Source organism: Musa acuminata, chromosome BXJ3-1 (genome assembly GCF_036884655.1).
Source record: "Musa acuminata AAA Group cultivar baxijiao chromosome BXJ3-1, Cavendish_Baxijiao_AAA, whole genome shotgun sequence".
In the NCBI taxonomy this organism is placed as follows: domain Eukaryota; kingdom Viridiplantae; phylum Streptophyta; class Magnoliopsida; order Zingiberales; family Musaceae; genus Musa; species Musa acuminata.
In genome coordinates this window covers 10,986,865-11,012,277 of record NC_088349.1, presented here as the reverse complement: position 1 = coordinate 11,012,277, position 25,413 = coordinate 10,986,865, and the positions used below count along the sequence as shown (strand labels likewise).

Sequence of the window (25,413 nt, the reverse complement as noted above, 5' to 3'; positions counted from 1 at the left end):
GGGTGACCATTCTTTTGAATGCTAATCTTATATGTTTACTCCTCTGAGCGATTCATTTCCCTATACCTCCATGCCCGTTTCTCTCAAATGGTTATGTGTGCTGGTTGTCCTTAACGTATCATCGGTAGGTCCCCCATGTTTGCATACCAAGTGTTTCTACGTGTGTTTACCCCGCTCTTATACCAAATGTCATAAACTTAGTTGGTTTTGTCTAAGTCGTGCGACTCCATTACGTATACGTATGTAAAGATCAACCTCCCCAAAACCTCTAATAATTCCTTAGGACATACAAAAGAGAAAACAAGCTAGAGAAAATATTTTAATTGAGATTCATAAATAATCATTTCAGTAAATACTTTTCGCAAATACAAATTATAAACTTTACATATGATTCAAAATACTTATAAGCGTCCTCGATACAACCTCATATTTATAATTTTGTCTGTGGAACGTCACCGACTCAGTTCATCTCGTCCTTGAGAGACCGCCGCTTGGTTTAGCGCTGGAGGGTTTCGAAGAGGAAGAGGGAGAGGAGGAAGATGGGGTCCAGGACGGGTCTGGTCGTGGAGCTGATCGAGAGGAACTGCGGTGTCGCCGTAATCGACGGAGGCCTCGCGACGCAGCTGGAGGCGCTCGGCGCCGACATCAACGGTCCCCTCTGGAGCGCCCGCTGCCTCATCTCAGATCCCCACCTCATCAAACAGGTGATACCTTGCTTATTTCTGATGCACCGGATTGGTTTAAGCTTAGTTTATAATCCCTCGCTAATTAACGTTTGTTGCTGCAAGTTGGGAACGATGAAGATGCCAGATCCGTTATTTTCTGGGACAATAGATGGCGTTCATGGTGATTTTGGATATTAAATATGTATCGAGGTTCTAGGAGAAGGTTCGCTTCATAATCCCCGGGAGGAACATGTTGATGCGTTTGTATTGGACATACCAAAATTTGGGAATTTGCAAGATTTGAAGTATTGGGTATCTAAAGTGTGTGACATATACCCGATTGGCGTCGCTAACGGCAAACATTGCTAGGTGCAACTAGCATTTTGATATATTGGTGTCTCATATAATATTCAATATTTGTTAGAGGTATAAATGTATACACATATCAGATCGAAGAAGAAATAGTAACATGGAGCAAAGCGCAAGGAGATGAGCAAGATAGGAAAAGAAAAAGCTTCTTTTTATTTGTTCATGAAAGATTGATCACATTTGGCAACTAAAAGGCCACGTCAGATCATTTCCTATTTTAGTATAGCAAGGTCTCTCCCCGTATCATGGTGACTATCAACATGAGGAAATCCTATTATCATTTGCAACATAAGCATACATCTGTTTTTCAAAATCTGGATTTGATTTTGATGTCAGGCAAGTATAAGTCCATTTTTCGCTGTTCTCAGCATACTCACATAAACTGTAATTATGTAGGTGATAGGGAAGTACTAACATTATCAACTCATCCCGCCACTTGGGTCGAGCAGGCCATCTAAGCAAAAGTATGGGAGCTCCCACCAACTCCCTGCAGTCGCCGACAAGGGATCAACCCACGATCTCTACCGGTCCCAGCTTCCCGAAAAAGCCCGCAAGGACCACTCCTCGCTAAAAGGGCCATGCCCTTGCATTAATGGTCGGCGTCATGGCTCGCCTCCCCCACACCTCCCTTCCGGACGACCGAAGGAAGGACCACTCCTTGCCTGACTCAAAGCGGGTAAAAGTCTAGACAGGGATCGCCATCCCAACCGCCCAGCATCGACGCCGGCCTTGGGACGACGCGCTGGTAAGCCGCCTCCATTAATGGCCCTTGACAAACAGGGTAGGGAGGACCTCACCAATCCCCGTCCTCGCCGCCAAGCGCCCAGGTATAAAAACCTAGTCCCAAGCCAAACAGGGGTAGGGGGTGAACACCACACTCTCATAAGTACTGCTAACTATCTTCTTCCCCATCTTTCTGACTTAATCATCAGAGGGGACACGTCGGGACATCCCTTGGCGCTGACCTGTCGTGTAGGATCCTCGGTGCAACCGAGGAGGCACTACAAGACGACTCCCCCACGGGCAAGGCGATCTGCCCTCCCAGACCAGTTCGTTCCCCCCACAGGCGGGAAGCTCTCTATGCTGACGCCTCGTGCCAACTCTCTACGCCAGCGCCCCACGCCAGCTCTCTACGTTGGCATCTCATGCCAGCTCTCTACGCTAGTGCCTCCCGCCAGCTCCGTGCAGGCCAGCTCTCTACAACAGTTCTCCACGTCAGCTCCCTAGGAAGGACCTGCACTTTCGGCGTTGAACCAAGCCGAGCTGACTCGTTAGTCGACGACCTCAGTGTAACAACAGTAGATAACCCATCCACGCAAGAAAAGACTAAAATTATATGCCATTTTAATTGAAAATAAAATTTGAAACCTTAGTATTATGGAGAGCCTGCTATGATGTTGAAGAAGAACTTTGATAAATGAAAAAATGATGTTGAGATCTGGAGAGGAACGCCATGAATATGCTGGTGGTCAGTCATCAATCTCACAATATGTGTCCTTTTTCTTTTCAAGTCTTGACTTGACTCCTTTGAAGCCTGAATCTCAAGCCCTTTCTAATGTGACATATACCAGCTAATCTTTGATGATTGCATCTTTATTTGGAAAACTGAAAAGTATCAATTCAAAAAATATCAATTAGTATATATGTAAAAGACATGAAATATGGCATTCCATCAGTGCTGTTGAAACACGTACTTTTGAGGAACTTGTCAGATGTTACCTGCTTTATGACATAATCAAACAAATATATGTCTTCTATATAGTTTGTAACAAGTAATTTTCTGAAGCTTATAACCTTCTAGCTCTACCATGAAGCTGATAGCCTGATACAGCATAGTTAAACAAAGAGACAAAAGAGAATAGTGAGATATGCAAGAAAGTCGAGGAATAAATCCAAAAAGAGAGTAGTACAAGGAGAAAATTCAGCTTCTTTACTAGTTTAACATCCCAAAACTCCCATTCTTCTTCTATTACTGGCTACTGGCAGAATCATCTTTAGGCATGCTTACACCAGAAAATGTATTAAGGTGCATGATCAAGCATTCATCCAACTTGTCAACAGACTCATTTACAGCTCTGAAGCAAAGTGATCCAGAACAGCTGAACAGATTACCATTAGCATTCTGACATGAATAATGTTTTGCAGTGCATAGCTCATCTTGTCACTACCATAACCAATCATGCTGAAGAAGAAAACATGACACTTACCTGTTTCAAAAGTACTTTGTAGACAAATCAAATTGCAATTCCAAAGAACAATTGTGCTATGTGATTATTCTAAATGACATATAGAACATGAAATAACATGAAAAACATATTATGAAATTAATATCTTATTGTTCTAGCTATAAGTCACCAAAAGTCTTTGACAGTTCCTTTTCTGCTCTAAGTAATACTATTTGTTCCCTTAAGTTAGCTCTCCATTTTTCAAAGATATTCTCATCATGCAGTTAACCATTTTGCGCTTAAACCACATGCAGGTTCATCTTCAGTACCTTGAAGCAGGTGCTGATATACTGGTGACATCATCTTATCAGGTATGTGATTGTACCAAATAACTTTTGGTATTCTAATCAGAAAACTCAATGCCTATATTCTAGTGGGTAATGTATATCAACAAAATTCATCTTATATTGCATTAAAATATGTAGGCAAAGATGATTCTCATTTGTTAGTCGGACACATGATCATATGAATGCCATGGCCAATATAAAATGACTTTACTTGGTTACTGATCAGTGGAGAACATGAGATCCCCTGCAAAATGAGTAGTTTATTACAGTGTCAATGTATATATTCTTAGGAGAATATAGTTATATGTATTTAGTGTTGTTTTTATTGTCTAAATGAAGAAGCACAACAATGTTTCACTCAAGATGAAAGTGAAAAATAATATGTTTATGGAGTGCAAGCACAATGCAGACCTTTATGGCCATGATTTTGACCATTATCTAGTAACTTTTATTAAATTTATGATTACAATCCGGTGTCCTGTCCCTCTGATAGTCTTAAATAAGTTACTAAAATTATAATAAAATATATTTCATATAGTCAAAAGAATTGTGAATAATTCTCATAAACAACTTAAGGAGTTCACTTTAATTCTGAAAAGTGCCTGCAAATGTTCATAATCCTTGCAGACTTTTCATATTTGAATGGCATGGCAAAATTTATGTTGGAAAGTTTGGGCTTTCTTTCTGTAATTATACTTACGATATTTAACGAATGACATGCTTTTACCTTTATGATCATTAAAAGTAACACTCCCAAGAATAAAAGGCTTTACTGTCTCAAAAAGAAACCAAACTGTTACATTCCCTTAAAAATTTCTTTTAGGTATCAGCCAATAAAAGACCCCACCTACAAAATAGACCTTCTAACTATCTGTTTCTATTAATCTTCCCAAATTTGGTGCCTGCAGATTTTTCTCCCCTTACGTCTTGCATAGTTCAGTATCCTGTGGTCTGTCTGTGTTCTTCAGGTATATACAGGACTTCCTAAAGAACCGGTTGCTTTATCTTGAATTGTTCTTCTTGTCTATCATCCTAAACAGTAGGCTCAAAACTGCATGACCAGTAATAGCATCTGTTAACTTATCTCCTGTAGAGAGATCAGCGATTCTCTAATGTCTTTCCTTAGTATCAGCTGACTTACCAAACTGCAGTCTGTTAACATGTATCTCCATTTTCATCAGTTTTATGAAATGTTTGTCTGTCGACAACTGAATGTTTAGACTTGGTTTAACAAAAGAAATAAACAGAAGAAAGCATCCCAACAAAATTAAATTAAGAAAGTATGAGTAGTTGACCCCTAAAGCAATTCATAGCAAATTACAACCTGAGACAACATTCAAGTAGTCACTTGTCATCTACCTGTATATGGCACATGCACTAGAACAGGTATATGCTTTGGAATGGATCATCATGCATAGAAGGGCAGCTTCAGTTCCCTTCAAAGCTTCCTAACAAAGGAAAACTATGATGTCCTTTTGTTTTAATTCTCATCTTTCAATATCATGACTTACTAGGAGGTAGAACAGAACCTCTTCTCAGTATCCCTATGTGTTTTCTATTTATTTTCTTTTAGTAGTTTTTTTGGACAGGTGGACAAATCCAACTTGTATTTCCTAGGATTTGAGGAGCACAAGGACTGCATTGAAACTTGAATTGAATTTCTGTATCTAGGAGTCTAGGACAATATACCTATTGAATCAGTTCTCTTGTGCTTAGTAGATCCATTTCTCGTTTATTGGAATATTCATCTAGATAAATGTTGGGCTTTATAGTTCTGTGTGTTTGGAGACAGATCAATTTGTTCCATCATTCATTTTCTTCCAAAACCTCTTTCATAGTTTTTCAAAGAACAATAGTTAGTCCATCTGTATATCTGATATTTTCTATTTTGTGGTCATTGGTTCCTTTTGCCCCTTCTTCTGTTACAGGCGACAATTCCTGGATTTTTGTCCAAAGGTTTCTCCATTGAAGAAGGAGAGTTGTTACTTCAACAAAGTGTCAAACTGGCCCTTGAAGCCCGAGATACTTTTTGGAAACTCAATGCTGACAACTACTATATTCGTGCTTTGGTGGCAGCTTCAATTGGGAGCTATGGAGCTTATCTTGCAGATGGTTCAGAATATAGGTATCTGTTATAGAACATATGAGTTGCTGCGACTACTTTAGTTAATTATCCTGTGGTCTTTGGATAGATAAGAGTGCTCTTTTGTGATCTACACATAGCTATTCTTGCACAAGCATGTTCAATTACCTTCACTGACGATCAAGGATGGAGCAAAGACATACATTTGGAGCGGAGGAGGAGGGAAGGGCTGCAAAACTTCATGCATACCAGTTAAGATGCACTTGTGATTATGTGATGGACACTGATAGATTGACTTAAAGTGATGTTTTAAGGTCAATTTATCTGCTTGTGAACACTACAAAAGCTTGAGATGGTCTTGTTAGTTTTTTCTGTTTATATAGGTCCAGGTTTGCTACCTTTCCAATATTGTCTTTTTCATTATTGCAAAAAACTAATGATCACATGGGGTGCAGACCAAGGGGCATAGGCTATCACATCAAACCCAGGTCTGAGGGTCTTTGAACATGAATGATGTAGTTGTGGATCCATCCGAACCCCCATGCATCAAGTCCTATATGTGCATGTTTCCTAAACCAGCATGCTACAAGCTTTAGATCCATACTCTGGATGTTTATGGGGTTGCAAGTGGACTTCTCCCAGTTGGTAGATGCCTCCCTTTCCCGCCTGTGTTAAAGATGGATTCTTGGTTGAAATCGAGTATGGAAGCATGATGTCCTAGTTATATCCACTGTTCAGAATCACCAAGAGAGCATCTAACTTCCATATGATAAGGAAGAAAATGTAATATCTTGTTACTTTCATAGAAACATAGGCTACAAGAACTTTTGAACAGAAAATGAGAATCTGTTTGTTTATTCTTCTTTTATTAGTTTGTTTAAACATATGTCTGAATGTCTAATGGACATCTTGTCTAAGCATGGCAGTGGGCATTATGGACCAGATATGAACTTGGAGAAACTGAAAGAATTTCACAGGCGACGATTGCAAGTTCTTGTAGATGCTGGCCCAGATTTGCTGGCATTTGAAACCATTCCTAATAAGCTTGAAGCACAGGTCTGCTTTTGCTGTGCTTATTGTTTGCCATGTCTTTGGAGAGCCTAACCACTTGGTAGCGTTTGAATACATTCATCAGAAGATAATCTAATTGTTCCGTTTCACATGATGTTGGCTGGAATGCTTTTCTTTAAAGATCATGCTGCCTGGTTTCCATTCAACAAGTGGCTTAGCTTTTCTCATGTTCAATAAGATAAATATAAGTGTTTTCCATTTTGCATAAAGATCACATAATTTTTTTTTTAATCTTAAGGTGTCATTGCCTTTTGGGTGATTTTATCTACATATTTATGATGTCAACTTTGATCTTTGTCATTTTGAAAATTTTGAAAGTTGACTAGTCTCATAAAACGTTAAACTTCCTGCACAATGCATATTCCATAAATTAGTGGAAGGGTCTTTATCTATGATTGTGTAATGACGGAAAAGGACATGAGGATGTCATATATCATTTCTTTAATATATGAATTCCGACCCGCTTTAGATTTTGAATTTTCTTCAATTGTAGACCTAGAATTTTTGAGCTTTTAATTTTAACTATTGTCTTTGGTAATGCAACTTTGTACTTAAACTAAATACTGTTCAAATTGTTTTGTCATGTTTTAAGTCTTAGATTGTCACATCCTAAATTTATAAAAAGAATAATAAATCAGTATTTTATTATCCATAATTTATATAATAAACTCTCTTCTTTACTTTTCATTCGTCTTTGAATTCAAATCTTTGTCTTTACAGTAGTAAATATTTTATTAACCAGAAAAAATGACAACATCTTCTTGATAGGGTCACAAGTCTCTTCCATCCGCTTTAGATCTATTACACAGTAGTAAATTATTTTGAAAATAAATATAAAATAAAAACATATCAGTAACTACATAAGTTGGTAGGAACCTAAAAAAAATCATAAAGTTAATCTTCAATATTCATGAAATATAAACAAGTATCAATAATTCAATAAGAAAATATATCTATTCATCATAAAACTTATGCATCAGAAAAATGATGATAATTTCTTACATAATAAACAAAATCATGCATCAGCCACATGCAACACATACATAATAACAAAGGCGTACATCATCCGATGGTGCACTCTCCCAACAGCGGATGGAGAGGCATATTCTATGGGATGGATTCCTCCCAACAGCGGATGGAGATAATCCATATCGCACTCCCAACAGCAGATGGAGTGGTATCCCTCACCTGGGGACACGTTCCTCCCAACAGCGGATGGAGGAACCGTCTAACCATCACGTCTGACGGCCCGCTAATCCCCGAAGAGAATCGCATACCTACCCTCGGCTGGGATACATAAACATTTATGATCTTTTATTTACACTCATCCAATTACTCATGCATATATCAAAAAATCAATATGATTAAATATTATGAGAAACCATACTTGATGTAAATCTGTTAGACTATGTTCATTGGTGGCTCCGCACTGTGATGGGCTCGTAGCTCCTTTCACAGGTTGCACTCCCAATGTGAATTACTAGTCTAGTTACATCTACTACATGATACTCATCATATCAATATCATAAACATAAGAAAATAGAAAACCAATAATTATTTTCAAATAACATCTTCTGATAAAACTTTTAAATTCATCAAATCATTAAAGCATGAAATATCAATATCTCAATAGTCCTCAATCAACCAAAACTTTAATTGAAATAGTTCAATTGACTTAAACCAAACTCAATTCGATTATGATCTAACATAACCAACATCAAAAACTTATAGAACCGGTCTGGAATCACCCTAGACTGGTCTAATTTAGATTTGATTGATCTCGATTAGGTCAAATAGGTTTGAACTAGTCAAGTTAGTGTGGAATCACCCTAAACCGGCTTTAACTAATCAAACCTGTTTGATTTAGTTAATTAATGAGCTCGAACCAATAGAGAGGGAGGAAATTGGATTATGTCATATAGTGCTAACCCAAATCGAACTAACCCACCTGAGTCTTGGACAGGTCACATACACTGCATATACATATTCCACATACACTGCATATACCTGTTCCAAGTTCTAAGTTGAGTCGAGGTACGACGGGTTATATAAAAGGAGCGACTATATATCTAATGCCAATCGTGTAGTTGAGCAGACTTAACTTCATGAACTAGGCTAAACCTCACTTATAAATTGGGCTGAGCCTTGTCATTAAACTAGGTCTTGCTTGACTCGCGAGTTGGTCCTAGATGCATGAGTTGGGGTTGTATCTAACCACATGGATTCGGTCGTACCTATTGCATGAGTTGGCCGATGCCTAGCCACATGATTGGGTCGTACCTTACCATATGAGTTGGGTCATATATGACCACATGGATTGGATCGTACCTAGCCACATGAGCTGGCCCATGCCTAGCAACATAGTTGGGTCGTACCTTACCACATGGGCTGGGTCATACTTGACCATATGGATTAGATCGTACGTAACCACATGGGTTGGGTCAAACCTTGCTATATGGGCTGGCTTCTACCCGACCACATAGGTTGGGTTATGCCAAGTCATATGGACTAGGTTGTACTTAGTCACATGAGCTAGGTCATACATGACCACATGGGTTGAGTCGATTTGATCTGATCGATCAACTTGACTCAAGTCAAACCCCAATTAGACTCCTCTTATCAAATTAGATTTCAACATTTAAAATTATTAATGAATGACTCAAATTCATTAATTAAAACTTTAAATTCATGATCTTAAATTTAAAACTAATTACATTATAGAAATTCATACATAATTCTTGAAACATAGATATATCTAATTAAATAAATTAGACCTACTATGTTAATCCAAAAATAAGAATTTTAATAATTAAATCAATATTAAAATTCACTTAAGCTCAAGAGATCGAGATAAATCAAATAATCATTATAACATCACAAATCAATTATCATTATTTACTACTCATGAAATTTCGAAAGTAAAACATCATTATGCATCATAAAATAATAATAATCTCAATATCAAGATTTCAAAACATAAATCAAAGCTAATTGAAAAAGAAAGGATCCTACCTCTCTTCGATTATCCCTTCCTCGATATTATCTTCCCGGGAAGTCATCTCCTCAATCCTCCCATTATTAGGCTTAATGGAGAATGAGGGAAAAGTAGCCCCTTTATATAGGAGAAGATGAGATCTCCCCGAAAGGTAAGTAATAATTTAATTTTTATTTTTAATTTATTTTTCGTTTGTTTTCACACACAAAGAAAGTAATATTATATTCATCTCTTATTGTTCATACACAAAAATAGAATGTAAACTATTTATTTCCTAAATATCAAATCACTCATTAGAAAGTAAATCAATTAATAATTTAATTAATTAATAGAATTCCTAACTTATCCATGCGATTAAGGAAACTAAATTTAATTATTTCCTTAACTATAGTACACAGATATAGAAGTTAGTAATAAAGCAATACATCATTTATAGTAATTAATTTATGTTAAGGGAGAAATTATCAGTGATTACATAGATTCCAGGACAAACAGTGTAAGCACTCTAGTCTCAACAATGACCAGGACGAACATTTATTTTGGGCATTGTGGTAATTTGTACTACTTAAATGAACATATTCTTTTCTCCTGATATTTGTATAATGTCCATTGTATGAGCAGTACTGACAAGTTGTCATCATGGCTGTTGATTTTATAGAAGTTTCGTTTTCTAATAAAATCATTAGTAACATGTAGCTGCTTGCAGGCATTAGCTGAGCTTCTTGATGAAGAAAACATCCAAATTCCATCTTGGATCTGTTTCAGCTCTGTGGATGGTGAACATATGTCTTCTGGAGAGGACTTTAAAGAATGTCTTGACATATTAAATAGGAATGAAAAAGTCAACATTGTTGGGATAAATTGTGCATCACCCCAGTTTATAGAGAACCTTATTCTTAAATTTAAAAAGGTCAGGAGTTGCTGCAACTTTTAGGTTGGTCGTTCAAAATTTCAAATCATGTTGTTTATCTGTGGTTCTGATTATCTGGTTTTATTCTAATAGTTTTCATATAATAATTATTCTTTTTCAGTTAACAAACAAACTGTTGGCTGTTTATCCAAACAGTGGTGAAGTGTGGGATGGTAGGGCTAAAAGATGGCTGGTAAGTCTCTTATGCTAACTACTACAGATTTACCAACTTATTGAATCTTGTTATGATCTTAAACTTACTCGAAAAGGTTCTTGTTTTTTTATTTGAGTTAGTAGAAATTAGTATGTCAGTGATCATTGAAATGTTAATGTTATCATCATGATTAGTTGTCATGGCTTCTTGAAGAATGTATGAGGGAAATATTATTGTTTAAAGATCCAGCTCATTGTTAATGATGTTAATATTGATTTCAATATATCAGTTCTGAAGTTTGCTAGATGTTTGAGTTTTTCTCTTATACAAATTTGAAAGATATATTGAAATCAGCCTGATGGATTTGTGGAAATATATTATCCTGATTGATGATTTATGCCAAGTGAATTAAAAAGAGAAGAAAAGATTAGATCTCAGTATACCTTTTTTTGATATCCCAAAGGAAAGAGAAACTATTTATCTCATTAGAAATCACAAGCCTGATATTTAAATTCATGGAGGAGGTATTCTGTTCGAGATGGTAGAGAGATCTTCTTGTTCATGAGTTTCCCTGATAAAGAGAAGGATTCATCCAATTTCATTTGATACAGAAAATGAATGAAACTTGATGAGTGTTATGAAAATCTATTTAAGTATAAATATGACATTAGAATAGCAAAATAAACTAAAGAAATTACATGAACATTTTCATAGAGAATGGTCCAAATTTGAAATGCTATGGTCAAAGGCTAGCTGGCTTTTGTATATATTAATAAAACAAAAATGTGAAAGAGCAAAAGCTATGGTGTTTAGCACCTAACAAGTTCATAGGTCTAAGTTTGTGCTTCTTCAAGTAAAGCATCAGCATGTTCTTTAAGTCTTGAACCTTCAAGTACTTCTCTAGTTCAAAAGCTAGGTTTTCACAAGGCACTGTACAAGGATCAGAGGTGACTCAATGCTGCTGATAGGACAGGCTCAACAAATGTATTCCCTTGTTAGTTTTGCTCCGTGCTTGCATTTGAAACAAGATCTGTCTCATCCTTGACAATTAGGGGGTTACCGTATAAAACATCAAATACAAGTTTTGTTTCCTAAAATAGTATGCTAAGTAAAGCATTTGAAAGCAAGTGGCATCAGATAGTGATGGAATTTTGGAGCAGGTTTGCAGCTAGATCTTTGCTTCTTTACCTCGGACATTGTAACATTTTGACAATCAAACTGTTGTAGATTGGGTACTGGTTGTTCTAAAGATCAAACATCAAATGATCCAGCAAATAAATTCTCACCCTCAGATGAAAATTTTTGACTTTTGGCTTCTGATATGCAACAATTTTGCAGCAATAAATTGCATATCTCAGAAAAAAACTGTATGATACTTGTGAATTGTAAATAATTTGACATCAGAAAGCTTTGCACCTCATATTTGCTTTCCTGCAACTTAGATCGTGTCTTTTGATCCTGGCAGCAACCAGAGCGTGTCGGTGAAAAGAGCTTTGAATTGCTTGCAAAAAGATGGCATGAATGTGGTGCTAGTCTTATCGGAGGATGCTGTCGAACAACACCTTGCACCATACGATCGATTTCCAAGTTGCTAAAGAACATGTCCTGACTAATTTTAGGATCTAACGGATTCGTGAGTTACTAGCCAAAGAACATTTATCTGCAAAATGCTGTCTCGCATAGTTTGATTGTACTTGTATGTTTGGTAGGGTAACTTACAATGTCCAATTCAGCCAACACTGAACTGGTGAAATGGAATATGTCACAGGCATACATTTTAGACATTTATCTTCATTTTCAGTTATCCTTTTCAGCCAATTTAATTGATGTGTCTTGTAAACAGTTCAGATTGTCATGAATGATATATTAATGGTTTGGCCTTTTTTTTTTCCGAAATAAATGAAAAGGGAAACAGGGCTAGAGACTATGTTTCTTCTGTTTAGATTTCCCTAACACAATGATTTAGATCTTATATGATGAAGTTGAGTTGAATTATTGTGGACAGGAGGGATGGCATGAAATTTTCAGTGTCGACGATGTGAACTCTTCTATACTCAACATTGTCAACAGTAGTTCAATCGAACTTCAAAAAAGGTCGAGAAAAAGATGTAGTCATCAGATGCTGATCAATGTCAACTCTCGGCAGTTTTCCTCAGATGGTAACGGCCATTACTTGCAATTATATTTTGATTAGCAATTAATATTTATTTAACAGTGATCTCAATTCCCATGTAACCTATTATTACTTTTGTTGCATAAACCAGCTGTAACACATTTGCCCTCACCTACTTGGATATATAACACATATATGTCCCTCCATTATTAACATTTAGCATGCATCTAGCAAATTTAAATTAATCTCTTCTAACAGTGATTTATACTAGCAATATTAAATTTAACATATAAACCATATAAAATATGTAAATACTAATGTTAATTAAAAGTCAAATCATAATTGACCAAAAAAGAAGGGTGTCTTCTTCTCACCAAAACACATTAGAAATATGTGGTTGGTTTGACTTTTAACAGTCTGTCGGAGCTATGCATTTAGATTTTTGTTAGGTGAAGGCATGATTTACGAATCACATCTTTTGGTGACACGTCTGCATCTCCTCTTCTTTCAGCTTCCAAGCTCTGTCACCTTCCTGTTCTTTGACTTCCACCGGAAACGGCTGCTGATGGATCGTCCTCCAACGTCAAGTCAGAGTCATCAGCAGAAACCTCGTCTGAGTTTGATCCTTACATCTTAACCTGTCGATGACAGCTTGATTCCCATTAAACACCTCTTTCCAACTCATCAAACCATCCAAATCCTTACTCGTGTCTGACATCGTACATTACAAGCATGATCGCACCCAGTCAAGCTAATTTACATGCACAAAATCAACGATGACCTAGAAACACAGTGTATCACGAGTTAGTGCTCGGCTTGAGGCACGAACCGTGGACCAGAGGTATCTTTATTTCCTTCCATGATCCTCTCGTTCATGTTGATATATGTGCCTTTTTGATCTGTTCAGTTGACCATCATTTCCATGGATCATACTCGGTGGTAGCGGTTTGATGCTCAAGCATATGATCGGAGCTGAAGCTCCATCCACCGTAGTCATCCATCGGGAAGAAGTGCATGGATTCTGGCCACTCCATTGCTGAAAGCCGAAGTTCATCAGTCTTCGGCGAACGACCAGAAGAAGAGCTGGAAGAGGTGTCGTCGGTGGATGCCTCTGGAATCACTATTTCATGGGGTTGTATCATAGGCACTTCCTCAATGCAGAAACCAGGCGATGTCTGCAGAGAAGCATCAATCTCCGTGACGTACTCGGTTGAGCTTGTCATGGTCTTTTCTTCTTCCTCTTCTTCTTCCACTTCCCAGTATCCTTCAGCTACGTCAACTGTCTGCTGCAGTGGCAGTACTTGATCATGGCATTCGCTGGTGGTACCAATGGGCTTGTGGGTAAGGGGGTCAACTCCCATCTTCCTCAGCTTCTTTTTGATGTGGGTGTTCCAGTAGTTTTTTATTTCATTGTCTGTTCTTCCAGGAAGATGAGAAGCTATCTTGGACCACCTGTGATGCAAATGCAAAAGGATACATCATAACCGAGAGTGAGTGAGAGAGAGAGAGAGAGAGAGAGAGAGAGAGAGAGAGAGAGAGAGAGGGCACCTGTTTCCAAGTTGGGCATGGAGGTCAATGACCAGCTTTTCCTCAGACTCAGATAACAAGCCTCTCTTCAGATCAGGTCTCAGATAGTTGATCCATCTTAGCCTGCAGCTCTTCCCACACCTCAGAAGGCCTATGACAATGTCACCCAACCATTACGCAATACATCTACCAAAACACAAAGAGACAGCTATGTACCTTTGACCTAATATGACCCTTTTTTTAACAGCAACATTTGAATATGACATTGATGGCGACCTTCATCATTGACAAAAAGGAATTAAGCTTTTTGAGGTCTCATAGATAGAATGACCACATCAAACATCTCAATGAACTTTTGAGACACAGAACTGCAGGTCTTCTTCTATCAGTTCTTCGCACCATTCGGGAGATCAAGATCCTCACAGTGATTTCCTCTATATAATTTAAGATGTGACAAGATTGGATTATAGGACCTCACTACGATGCATCAAGATCTTTACTTACTCAACTGTTATCAACTTAGGATGATAAAAAGCTCATTATTCCATGACGCTCACTCAAGCTACATTACAGGTTCCCAGAAATGTAAGACAAGATAGCCAGATAAGCAAAGAACACAACCAAAGAGGAAAAGAAGACGAAAGCCTTAGTGCAAGAAAGCTAGCCGATGGTAACAATGAAGAGGAAGAAGCACATATAATTAACCTGCAAACTTTGGAACAGCTCTCCATGAGCAGTGGCAATTTGTAAGCATGAAGTTGATCAACTTCTTGTCCTCCTCAGCAGTCCATGGCCCCTTCTTCATCCCCACCTTCTCACAACATGGCTTCCTCCCCATTCTTTCTTCTCTGCTTCCGAGCTTTAAGAAACTGAGAGACCCAGAAATGCATGGCTACCTACCTTTATAACCTGTTGCAGATACCACAGTGGCAAATGAGAATTGTGACCAAGGTAGTCATTTAGTGAGTAGGTGTACGATAGATCCATCTCATCTACCTTTGCTTTCTTTGCTGAGACCCTTACTTCAGGATCTGAGTTGGAGAAGCTTGATGACCACAGCTACTAGCGTTGCTTCATCTCTTTCGGACAATAGAATAAACAAGAACTTGCTGGAACTTATTTGTATTGGTTATTAGGCAGAATCAAGATCATGAAAGACTCAAAAATATTGGGAGTAGGCTACCAACTCCTATTCAAAGTCTCGATGCATTTCACCAGACATTGGACTAGAAAGAGCGAAGCAGTTGAAGAAGTTTAATTACCTTGAGACTTGAGGTAGAAAAAGTGATGTACAATCTACTCAGCTGCTGCTTTCTTGTAATTGATATTTAATGCATGCTACCTAAGGGCTTCAGAATCTCACGCTTGGATAGAAGATTGATATCCATTCTGGCAGACATCTTATCACATCATGACTTTTCAGCATCATTACTTCATGTTTCAGCATATCATCACATCATGATATTTATAGCACTGCAGATTGTTATCAGTTTCTATTGCTGGTTTATTAATCAAACTACAAATGGCTACCAAACTGGGATTGAAGAAGAACTAGAGATAGACAGACTCGTATAACGCAGATGCTCCTTCTGTGTAGGCAAAACAAAATCCTACAAGAACTCAATATGGAGAAGCTCACATGAACACTTGGCGTCCACTCATTGCCTGGTTGAACACAAGTCATCGACAGAAGAAGAAGCCTGGAATCTTTGCCATCCACAGCTTGGTCAAAAGTAATCCAAAACATCGGTTGATTTTGTCTAATATCTGAGTAGGTGTAGATGTGTTGTGGTATGCTTTTATGGTGGTCGTTCTCAAGGAAGTTCCAGGGACTATTCAAAGTACGTACTGCACAGCAAATGCAATGATAGTAGTTGGGAGACTTCTTTCCACCGATTAACAAAAGATATCTCGTACCTCCCGATCTCTTCTTGCTGTACTTGTTCACCAAAACTTCCCCACTTGATCTTGAATCCATTTGACTTAAAATGTGCGTTTCGTGTGGCTTATGCGAGCAGATGAGAGGATTAATTTGAACTCATGCAAGTATAGGCCAAGTTAAGATATGACAATCCCCAGAGAGAATACATGCTACATGCTCCATCATTGGTATTGTATAAGGACGTTTAGGTACAACCCTGTACTTGTACTTGACTGTACAACAATACATATTTCTGTAAAGTCAATGTTGCATACATATTTCTGATATCACATCTTCGAATCCACATAAAGAACATATGCTACATGTCACATCATGGGTATTGTATAAGGAAAGTTTAGGTAGAACTTGTACTTAACTGTTGAACTGTGAAATCGACAATAACTATTTCTGCAAAGTCAACATTGCATATATATATATATATATATATATATATATATATATATATATTTTTTTTTTTTTGCAATGGCAAATATAAATATTCAGACTTTGTATGTGGAAAATTCCTTCTGGTAAGCATTAATTGGACAACAATACGTTCTGTCAAATTGCTTTTTGGGTTGGGTTAGCCCAAATAGAAGCCCATGTACGATGTAGTTGATCGAGCACAAATCTCGATGACCCTAATGATATTTATATGTGCATCTCAAAGAATACACGCGTGGAGGACGTTTTGGTAATTTCGGATGGTGATAGCGCGGTCCTCTCCGGCGGAACCCTAAGCTTTCCTGGATTACAAATACCATCAGGACGACCTAATTCGGCGCAATCCCCTTATGCCCCTCTTCTCCTCCTCACCTTCGAATTCCAACGCTTGATTCCATGTTTCGTCGGTTTTGGATTTGCCTTCTGTTTACCTCTCATTGATCGTTTCTCTTGTTTTATTGCGTTGCTAGTGTCATTCTTTTTCTGCACTCTTCTTTTTAGTCTCAGAAACCCGGATTCGATTACCGTCGATCCAGGAACTGTCAGATGAAGAGATGCAAGATCGATGTCAATGGTGCCTATGGACGTGCGGCATCCAAGTATTCATGGATCGTCGCATTTTCTCGTGGGTTCTACATTGTTTTGTTATAATGAATCGCAAAAGGACCGATCTTTTTTCCCAGAATAGGCCATTTTGGAGCTCGATGATGATTTATTTTGCTTTAACCACACCGAAACTGAAGCCAGAAGAGGAGGGTCCTCTTCCTGCGGCTTCCCGGTTTTGTTGATCCCTTTCTTGCCGGTGCTCCGGGATCACCATCCTCTTCTCGGGGGGAAAGGGGAAATCTCCCTTTGGAGGATGCTCTCTTCCCCGCCCCGAAGAGGGAGGTGTGAGGGCTACGGTAAGATTGCCATCAATTGGGTTCCTTCGGGAGAGATGATCCTCTTTTGGAACTTCTCGTCTGTGGAAAACATTGGCCATATCACTGAGAGCTCAAATTTGCATTTTTATTTTCCCTTTTTTCCTACTCTGATCGAAGTTTTCGATGATCGCTGTGTAATCGCATTTTTTTATTCAAAATTTGGGAATTTTAGTTCGATTAGCCTTCCTTGATTATAATTTTTCCTCATTTATTGGATTGTTGTTTAATCTAAATTATGTTTGGTCTTCTAAAATTAAGTTCAAAAACTGGAAGCGTTAAAATCTATTCTCTGGAAAGTTCTATAGGAGTTTTAACTTTTTATTTATTTAAAAAAAATGTAAAATATCCCTGCATGATATTCTTGATTGCATTATGATAACTACCAACGATATTTTTTATAATTATTTAAATAATGGTATGCTTTATCGAAGAAATTCGATTTTTTAAACTTGTTATAATTATTCGTTTTTTGTATCACTCGGAATTCAATATTTTCTCCTTCATTGGTTGGGGTTCGATTAAGATGCCATGTGATGATGGTATGTGCATCTATTTATATTTATATGATTTCCGCTCGGTGATGTGTGATAAGGTTAAAAAGATTAATTTAATCACAAAGGACTATTTGAATCCGATAACTATTTTTTATTCTTTTTACAAATATTAATAATTATCATTTTTATTCAATTACGAGCCTAAAAATTGATTTCCAACCTAATTCAACATTCTCAATTTAAAAGATACTTGTAATTTAAATCCTCCATTTACTCTAACCCATTTGTCCCCTTTTTTCTATGGGTTACCAACAAAAATTCATGATATGAGGAATATAGTAGGATAAATAAACTATGTGCACGAGATCTTCGATCAAAGCGCATAGCAGAAGTACAATACCATGACGCTACTACAGAGCATATAAGACACGTTATCTATCTTAGTACAACATTATTATTATTCATTATGAGTTCTTTGCCAACTATTCCCATGGCAACTTCAACCACCAGTACGTCCGCTAGATGGTGCTGAAGTAGTTTTCCCCAGCCGACGCGTCATCGTCGAGTAGCTTCTGAAGTAAGACGGGGATGGGCGGTATGCTGACATCTAATACTCCCTCCAGTTGCTGAACCACTTCTCCCATGCTCGGCCTACTGCACTCCAAATCCTGAATGCACCAACATGCAATCCTACACACTCGACTCAGCTCCTCCTCGTCCGCCTTCCCCTTCAGCTTCGGATCCAGCAAGCAGAGAGTGTCGCCTTCTTGCAATTTGATTGCGGCCCAGAGAGGGAAGTAATGCCGATTCCATTCTTCGCACCTTGCCGTGTTTCGCCTTCCCGAGACAATCTCGTGCAGCATTAGCCCGAAGCTGTAAACGTCTGCTTTGGGAGTGATGGCGGATCCCGTGATCCATTCCGGGGCGAGATACCCGAAGGTCCCCCTCACCGTCGTCAGCACCCGGCTGAACTCACGGCCCAGCAGCTTGGCCATGCCGAAGTCGGCGATCTTCGGACACATGTCCATGTCGAGAAGTATGTTCTCCGGCTTGATGTCGCAGTGCATGATGCATTCCCTGCACTTCTCGTGAAGATACGCTAAGCCTCTTGCGATCCCCAGCGCGATCCCGTACCTTTTCTTCCAGTCCAAAGCTTCGCGGCCATCGGCGAACAGAACGGAATCCAATGAGCCCATCGGCATGTAGTCGTAGACGAGCAGCCTCTTGTCACCTTCGCAGCAGAAGCCACGGAGACGGACCAGATTGACATGGTGAATCGTCCCGATGGTGCTCACTTCCATCCTGAACTGCTTCTCCCCCTGCCTCATGCTCTCCAGTCTCTTCACCGCTATGGCGCCCGAGTCCGGCATCTCTCCCTTGAACACCGACCCGAAGCTTCCTCGCCCGAGTTTCTCGGTGAAGCCCTTGGTGGCTTTTTTTATGAGCTTGTAGTCGAATGCAATTAGAGGACCTTGAACACCTCCTGAACCTCCGACGGTTGCCCCTTTGCGGCATCTCAAGGCCAAAAGCAAGACGACGACAGCGATAGCAACAACACCTGACACTGCACCGACGACAATCATCGCTGTATTTTCCCTCTTCTTATGATCTGTATCTGCCAATTCTGAAGCGTCAACACGAAGATAAATAGCTCCTGGTTTCGCTCCGTTGTTCGAACCCAAATATTTGAGGTTGACAAGGTCGCCCTGCCAAATCGAACACTCGGAGTTATAAGCATAAGCAGTACAAGAACAATTCCTCAAGCAAGCGATTCGACACTCTTCACGACCGCCGACGGTAGACATCCGCACGGGGTTGGCCGGCGGCTGCGTGCTGGGTAACACGAGGAATCCATCTCTGTCCCCACAGCGTAGAGGAGTTCTTCGGACGCACCCTCCGGTGTGGTCTCCCAGGGTCCATTCATTGGAAGACCGTGGGTCGAATCCCTGCAAACAGTGACAGGGAGCAGAGCTGAAGTTGTTGCAGCTACCGAAAGGCCCACAGCGACCTTCCACATCACATGGATCCCTCGGAAGCGAGCAGAACTGCAACATCACTTTGGCCTCCGCATCCCATTTCTGCCTCTTCATTTCACCAGTGAAATCCAGCATAAAGTTGTGTATGGCGGCGCTGTCGCGGACGTAGAAGCTGAACTCGTTCACAATGATGTTGGAAACATGGCTGAAGTTGAAGAAGTAGTTCGATCTCATCTCTGGGATGGCAGTAAATATCTCTCCAGTCCAAACCCCGGTGGTCCAGTAGCGATGTCTCCGATCCCTCAAAAGGTAGAACTGGTCGACGCCATTCGGATCGATCTCCAGAGTAAACATTCCCGGTGAAGGGTCTTCTGGGTTCCTCCACGAAGTGAGGAACCGATCTCGTCCCGTCGATTTGTTGTATCCGAGCTTCGCTCCAGGGAGCCATGTGTTGGTAGGATGATCAAAGCTCTGCCACAAGGTGTCAGAACTTATATTATCTTTAAGAACGAGATTACCATCATCAAGAAGCACTGCGACGGTGGAGTTGGAAACAAGGGGGCTCGAGGAATTGGATGACCAAATCTGGTTCTTCGAGTCTTTGAGGCGGAGGACAAGGCTGCCATCTTCGGCGAGATGGAGCTCTGAAGATGAAGCACTAGCGACAGGTTTCTCCCTGTTGGCTACCCAAACCACTGTTTTCTTGGACACCTTGTACCAGATGCCTATGTAGTACTTGGAAGAGTTACCCGGGGCGAAGAAACCCAGCTCGAATTTGCCACCTCCGGACACCATGGTCTGACCTCCAGAGAGAGACTGGCCTCGAAATAGGCTGTCATCTGCAACACCGGTACGGGCGCTGAAGGTAAGGAGAAGAAAGAAAACAGACATGCAGAGAGCAATAAGCCGAGCCATATCTCTTCTCCTAGCGGACATGGAGGAGCTCTGCAACACAGAAGCAGGGTAACCAGTTGACCTTAAAATAGTGATATCTATCTGCTCGATCTGGAGTCCATTTTATTGGGTATTGATCAAAGAATGTGGTTAGATGTCATTGTTCTCCAAAGAAGAGATGGAAGAGTCACAAAATGTCTCGAGTTCTTCAGGTAAAGTTCTCATGGCCTCTCAACCAAATCTCAAATCGAACGCGTGTTAGGTATTATTATCAGTAAGACAATGACAAGCGGTATGCAGCTTCTTTTCCCCCTGTAAATTACGAATTTACGTTTTATTTCATCAGTAGTTATGGTAATATGGGACATGATGAACAGCTGAGACTCTGTTAGCAGTTATTGCACTAAGAGAAGTGGTTAGATGTCACCCGTTCATAATAATAAGAGAGTTGTGAAGCATTGAATTGGATGATGTGGAGATCTAAGTTAGATCTCATCCGAACACCGCTATTACTCCGAATGCATCCAATAATTTGTAAAGTTTGTTTGATCGATCGATCATGTGAAGCAATCGTCACTGAAGTTCAACAACAGAAAAATCTTTAAAGACGTTCTAATATTTTATGAACTGATCATATGATTGATGGAAACGTATACTCACCTTCTTTAATATATAAAATATCTTGAGAAATGATTGATTAAGTCAATCTAAAATGTCACGATGATTTGATCACATGATCGAATGTCACCTTCTTTAATATATAAAATATCTTGAGAAATGATTGATTAAGTCAATCTAATATGTCACGATGATTTGATCACATGCATATAATATGATTAAGTCGATCTAATATGTAACGATGATTCGAATGTCAGATATCGCTTGCATATAATAAATAATTCTCAATAAAATTAAAAAAATAATAATAATAATAATTAAAAAGGCTTCATTATATATAATAACTCTTCAAGGGCGTGATTAAATATGTGTAAACGCAACACGATAAGATTTTGACTAATGCTTTTAGATTGATCAAAATTATAGTATACCATAGGGATTAGAACAATAAATTTTATTTGATAATTTGGAGCATTATCTATATGGTACAAGTAAGATAGTCATTGATTGTAAGAGTGTAAAGCATAATTTCACTTGGAAGGACTTGAATTTGAGATGAAAAAAAAAAGATTATTAGAACTATTGAAAAATTATGATCTAATCCTCCTAAAGTATTATCATAGAAAAATAAATTATGTTCATGATAAACTTAGTCATGAAAGTTTAACTAATCTAGTAACTATAATAACCACTCGAATATATATTTTAGAAGATATAAGAAAATTAGATATCAAAGCGTTGACAAGAACCACAAATTCTTGTAACTAATATGATTATTTAGCCTCCTTTGATTAAAACAATAAAAAAATGCTCAATCACATAATATCCAAATAAAAAAAGATTTGAAGTGACGGATATATTTTATGTTCTTAATGATCAAAATTGGAAAAAAATAATAATGAAAGAAGATGTATAATACTTGGTACTAAAATGTATAAACATGTTTTAGAAATTTTTTGTTATAATATTATTTAAAAAAATTACAGAATATATTCTATTATGTCTTATTTGAGCATAGAAAGTCATATAGAAATTTTCTAGAGCCTATACCTCAATAAGTAAAAGTGGCAAAACATCCCAATAGATTTCATGATAGGATTGTTAGAAACTCATAAAGGAAATAACATTGTTTTGGTGATTGTGGATCATTTAACTAAGTCAACACATGTTCAAAAAAATTAACCCTTGCATTGAAGAACTATTCCATATATGTCAAAGTGTAATAATTGAAGAACTATTATTATAGTAAGAGAAAAACCACTTAAGAATTTGAAGATGTTATAAAAATAAATATTTTTGATTAATTTTGGACTGAGGTACATCAAGTTTAGATAACTAAACTTTTATTTAGGTGAAGAATGTAATATCATAAATATTTTACTCTAAAAGGAAATCCTAAGGATTTCTAGCATATAAATCTCCTCTCTCCAAATCACATGAGAGGAGGAACTGACATTTGAAAAGAGACAAAATATCTTCTTAAGATCTATCTCCATATCATTTGAGGAGAGGAACCTGCATTGGAAAAGAGATTAAATATGCTCTAAACGAGTCTATATATTATATGAGGAGAGAAATCAATCTTCATAAGAATTATGTATCGGGAACTAAGAACAATAAAAAAAAAACATACCTTCAAAGAATTACAAGAGTAGAGGAAATTCTCTAAATAAATTATATTATTGATGAACTATGATTTTTAATTTTTTTAAAAAATATTGTTATTGTAATCTAAATTTTTGATGTATAAATCACGAGTCTATGAGATATTGATGAATAATTTATTATGTAATTGGTCTCAAATTTAAGGTATTTCAGTATACGGTGAATTAAGATTTACCCATTTATCAAAAGATAGAGAGTTAAAATTCTCTTTCGATATATTTTTTATATAATATATCATAAAACTTATCAAAAATATAAACTAACCTAATTGATAAAAATTTGATAAATTATCGTAAGATTTTGAATTAAAAAAAACCTATATATCATATGTCTCACGTCAGTTTGATAGCCATAAGAATCGATGTACAACAATATGTCAAAAAAATAAAGAAATAAGAAAAGAGAACACAAAAACACTGTTGCAATGCGTATGTCTGCGGCAGCAAGCAAGAGAGAGAGAGAGAGAGAGAGAGAACACTCTTGCAATGAGCCACAACATTGCTCTGCATGGTAGAACGTCCCAGACATACCACGCAGGAAAGAAAAGAAACAATATACAAAAAAAAGAATAAAAGGGAAAAAAAAAGAATAATCTGTATTTTGCTCAACAATAGTTTTTGCGGCAATCCTACAGAAATTGTTGGCCAGGAAAAAAATAAAAAGAAATAAAAAGAAAATAGATGAGTACTAAGGTTTAGCGCTAAATAACAGTCATCATATTAGTCTTTTTAACATTTAATATATGTATATGATTTGTTACCTTATGCTCTTTATATTATTTAGGAAAAAAGAAATATTTTATTAATAAAAAATTGCTAGGAAGCGATCACAAGACACATCATGATGTGACCGTATCTTTCTATCCACACCACGTTGGGGTTCTTTTGCCACGCTCCCCGGCGTCACCTGCCACGAGGACTGCTGGCTTCAAACCCTGCAACCAGCGACGGAAGGGCGAGTTGAAGTCGCGGCTGCAACTGAAACCTTCTCCCCTTTGACATCGTCCCATTTCTGCCCCTTCAGTTCACCAGTAAAATCTAGCATCAAGTTTTGGATGTGAATGGTGGAGCTGTCACGAAAGCGGTACGTGAAATCAGTCACATCCATGTTTGTAGTGTCGGTGTAGCTACACAGCTTGTTTGATCTCGTCTCTGGCATTGCAGCGAAGACCTCTCCTCTCCGGTCCACAGGTTTAAGACGAGGTTGCCGTCTTCACCGAGCTTCAGTTCAGAAGATGAAGCATTGGCAACGGGTTTCTCCCTTTTTGGCCACCCACACGACCGTTTTCTCGGAGACTGGCGTAGGAGAAGCCCAGCTCGAATTTGCCACCTCTGGACACCATGGTCTGGTCTCCAGAAACAGATTGCCCTCCGAAGAGTGCGCCATATGCAACACAAACGTGGGCATCGGAGGGAATGAGAAGACAAAAAGCAGACGACCGGAGAGCCATGAGCCGAGCCATGCTTCTTCTTCTTCTTCTTCTTGCAAACATGAACTCTGCAACACAGCTTATGCAACTACCGGTGAGTAGCGGAATGCACTCACTCTTCAATACGATTTTACTGATTAATATAGCTGGTCACTCGAGAGGGAATAAAAAGACAACCGTCTCCAATACTTTGCAGGGTAAGTCATATTGCAACAGCCACATTAGCCATGTTGCAGAGTTCCGTGTCTGCAAGAAGAAGACGAAGTGTGGCTTGGCTTATGACACGTTGGTTGCCTGCCCTTTTTCTTCCATTTCCCTTTTCGGCCCAGGTTTGCGTTGCATTTGACACTCTTGCGACGACAATCTCTTTATGGAGACCGGACGATGGTGGCCAAAAATGGTAAATTTGAGCTGGGCTTCTTCACCCCAAGTATTTGGTGTGAAGAAAACAATAGTTTGGGTAGCCAGTAGGGCGAAACCTGTTGCCAATGCTCCAATTCTGAGCTCAAGCTGGCCCAAGATGTCAACCTTGTCCTCCTCATAGGCTTGAAGAACAAAGTCTGGAACTTCCTTACTTCGAACTCCAATGCCGTAGTGCTTCTTAACGATGACAATGTTATTTTGAAAGATAATTAGAATTCTAACATATA

At 38.4% G+C, this 25,413-nt stretch overlaps 3 protein-coding genes across 4 annotated transcripts; 1 reads left to right on the top strand and 2 right to left on the bottom strand.

Annotated features, from left to right (window-relative positions):
• The first annotated feature begins 439 nt into the window (after positions 1-439).
• Positions 440-13,085, top strand: LOC135628186 (homocysteine S-methyltransferase 1-like). 2 transcript variants are annotated; one of them, XR_010492800.1, is made up of 7 exons: positions 440-704; positions 3,514-3,570; positions 5,475-5,671; positions 6,556-6,685; positions 10,402-10,629; positions 10,727-10,798; positions 12,225-12,289. XR_010492800.1 is itself a non-coding variant. In XM_065134728.1 (7 exons), exons 1-7 carry the CDS (start codon positions 540-542, stop codon positions 12,366-12,368), a joined length of 969 nt encoding a protein of 322 aa, XP_064990800.1. In that variant the 5' UTR covers positions 440-539; the 3' UTR covers positions 12,369-13,085. The 2 variants fall into 2 exon arrangements, 1 of the variants encoding a protein (XP_064990800.1); XM_065134728.1 differs by having other exon boundaries at positions 10,402-10,605; positions 12,225-13,085.
• Positions 13,086-13,256: 171 nt separating this feature from the next.
• Positions 13,257-15,250, bottom strand: LOC135628585 (transcription factor MYB20-like). The gene is made up of 3 exons (XM_065135329.1): positions 15,105-15,250; positions 14,421-14,550; positions 13,257-14,324 (listed from the first exon to the last, which is right to left on the bottom strand). Exons 1-3 carry the CDS (start codon positions 15,235-15,237, stop codon positions 13,787-13,789), a joined length of 801 nt encoding a protein of 266 aa, XP_064991401.1. The 5' UTR covers positions 15,238-15,250; the 3' UTR covers positions 13,257-13,786.
• A 3,258-nt stretch (positions 15,251-18,508) lies between these two features.
• On the bottom strand, positions 18,509-21,129 carry LOC135629641 (G-type lectin S-receptor-like serine/threonine-protein kinase At2g19130). The gene has a single exon (XM_065137323.1). It carries the CDS (start codon positions 21,091-21,093, stop codon positions 18,700-18,702), a length of 2,394 nt encoding a protein of 797 aa, XP_064993395.1. The 5' UTR covers positions 21,094-21,129; the 3' UTR covers positions 18,509-18,699.
• Between the last annotated feature and the right edge of the window lie 4,284 nt (positions 21,130-25,413).

Coding starts and splice junctions, on each gene's coding strand:
- LOC135628585 (XM_065135329.1), bottom strand. CDS start 15,237: ATGGGGAGGAAGCCATGTTGTGAGAAGGTGGGGATGAAGAAGGGGCCA. Junction 14,551..15,104: donor AGCTGTTCCAAAGTTTGCAG/GTTAATTATATG, acceptor ACATTGTCATAG/GCCTTCTGAGGTGTGGGAAG. Junction 14,325..14,420: donor CATGCCCAACTTGGAAACAG/GTGCCCTCTCTC, acceptor TTTGCATCACAG/GTGGTCCAAGATAGCTTCTC.
- LOC135629641 (XM_065137323.1), bottom strand. CDS start 21,093: ATGTCCGCTAGGAGAAGAGATATGGCTCGGCTTATTGCTCTCTGCATG.
- LOC135628186 (XM_065134728.1), top strand. CDS start 540: ATGGGGTCCAGGACGGGTCTGGTCGTGGAGCTGATCGAGAGGAACTGC. Junction 3,571..5,474: donor TGGTGACATCATCTTATCAG/GTATGTGATTGT, acceptor CTTCTGTTACAG/GCGACAATTCCTGGATTTTT. Junction 10,606..10,726: donor TTATTCTTAAATTTAAAAAG/GTCAGGAGTTGC, acceptor ATTCTTTTTCAG/TTAACAAACAAACTGTTGGC.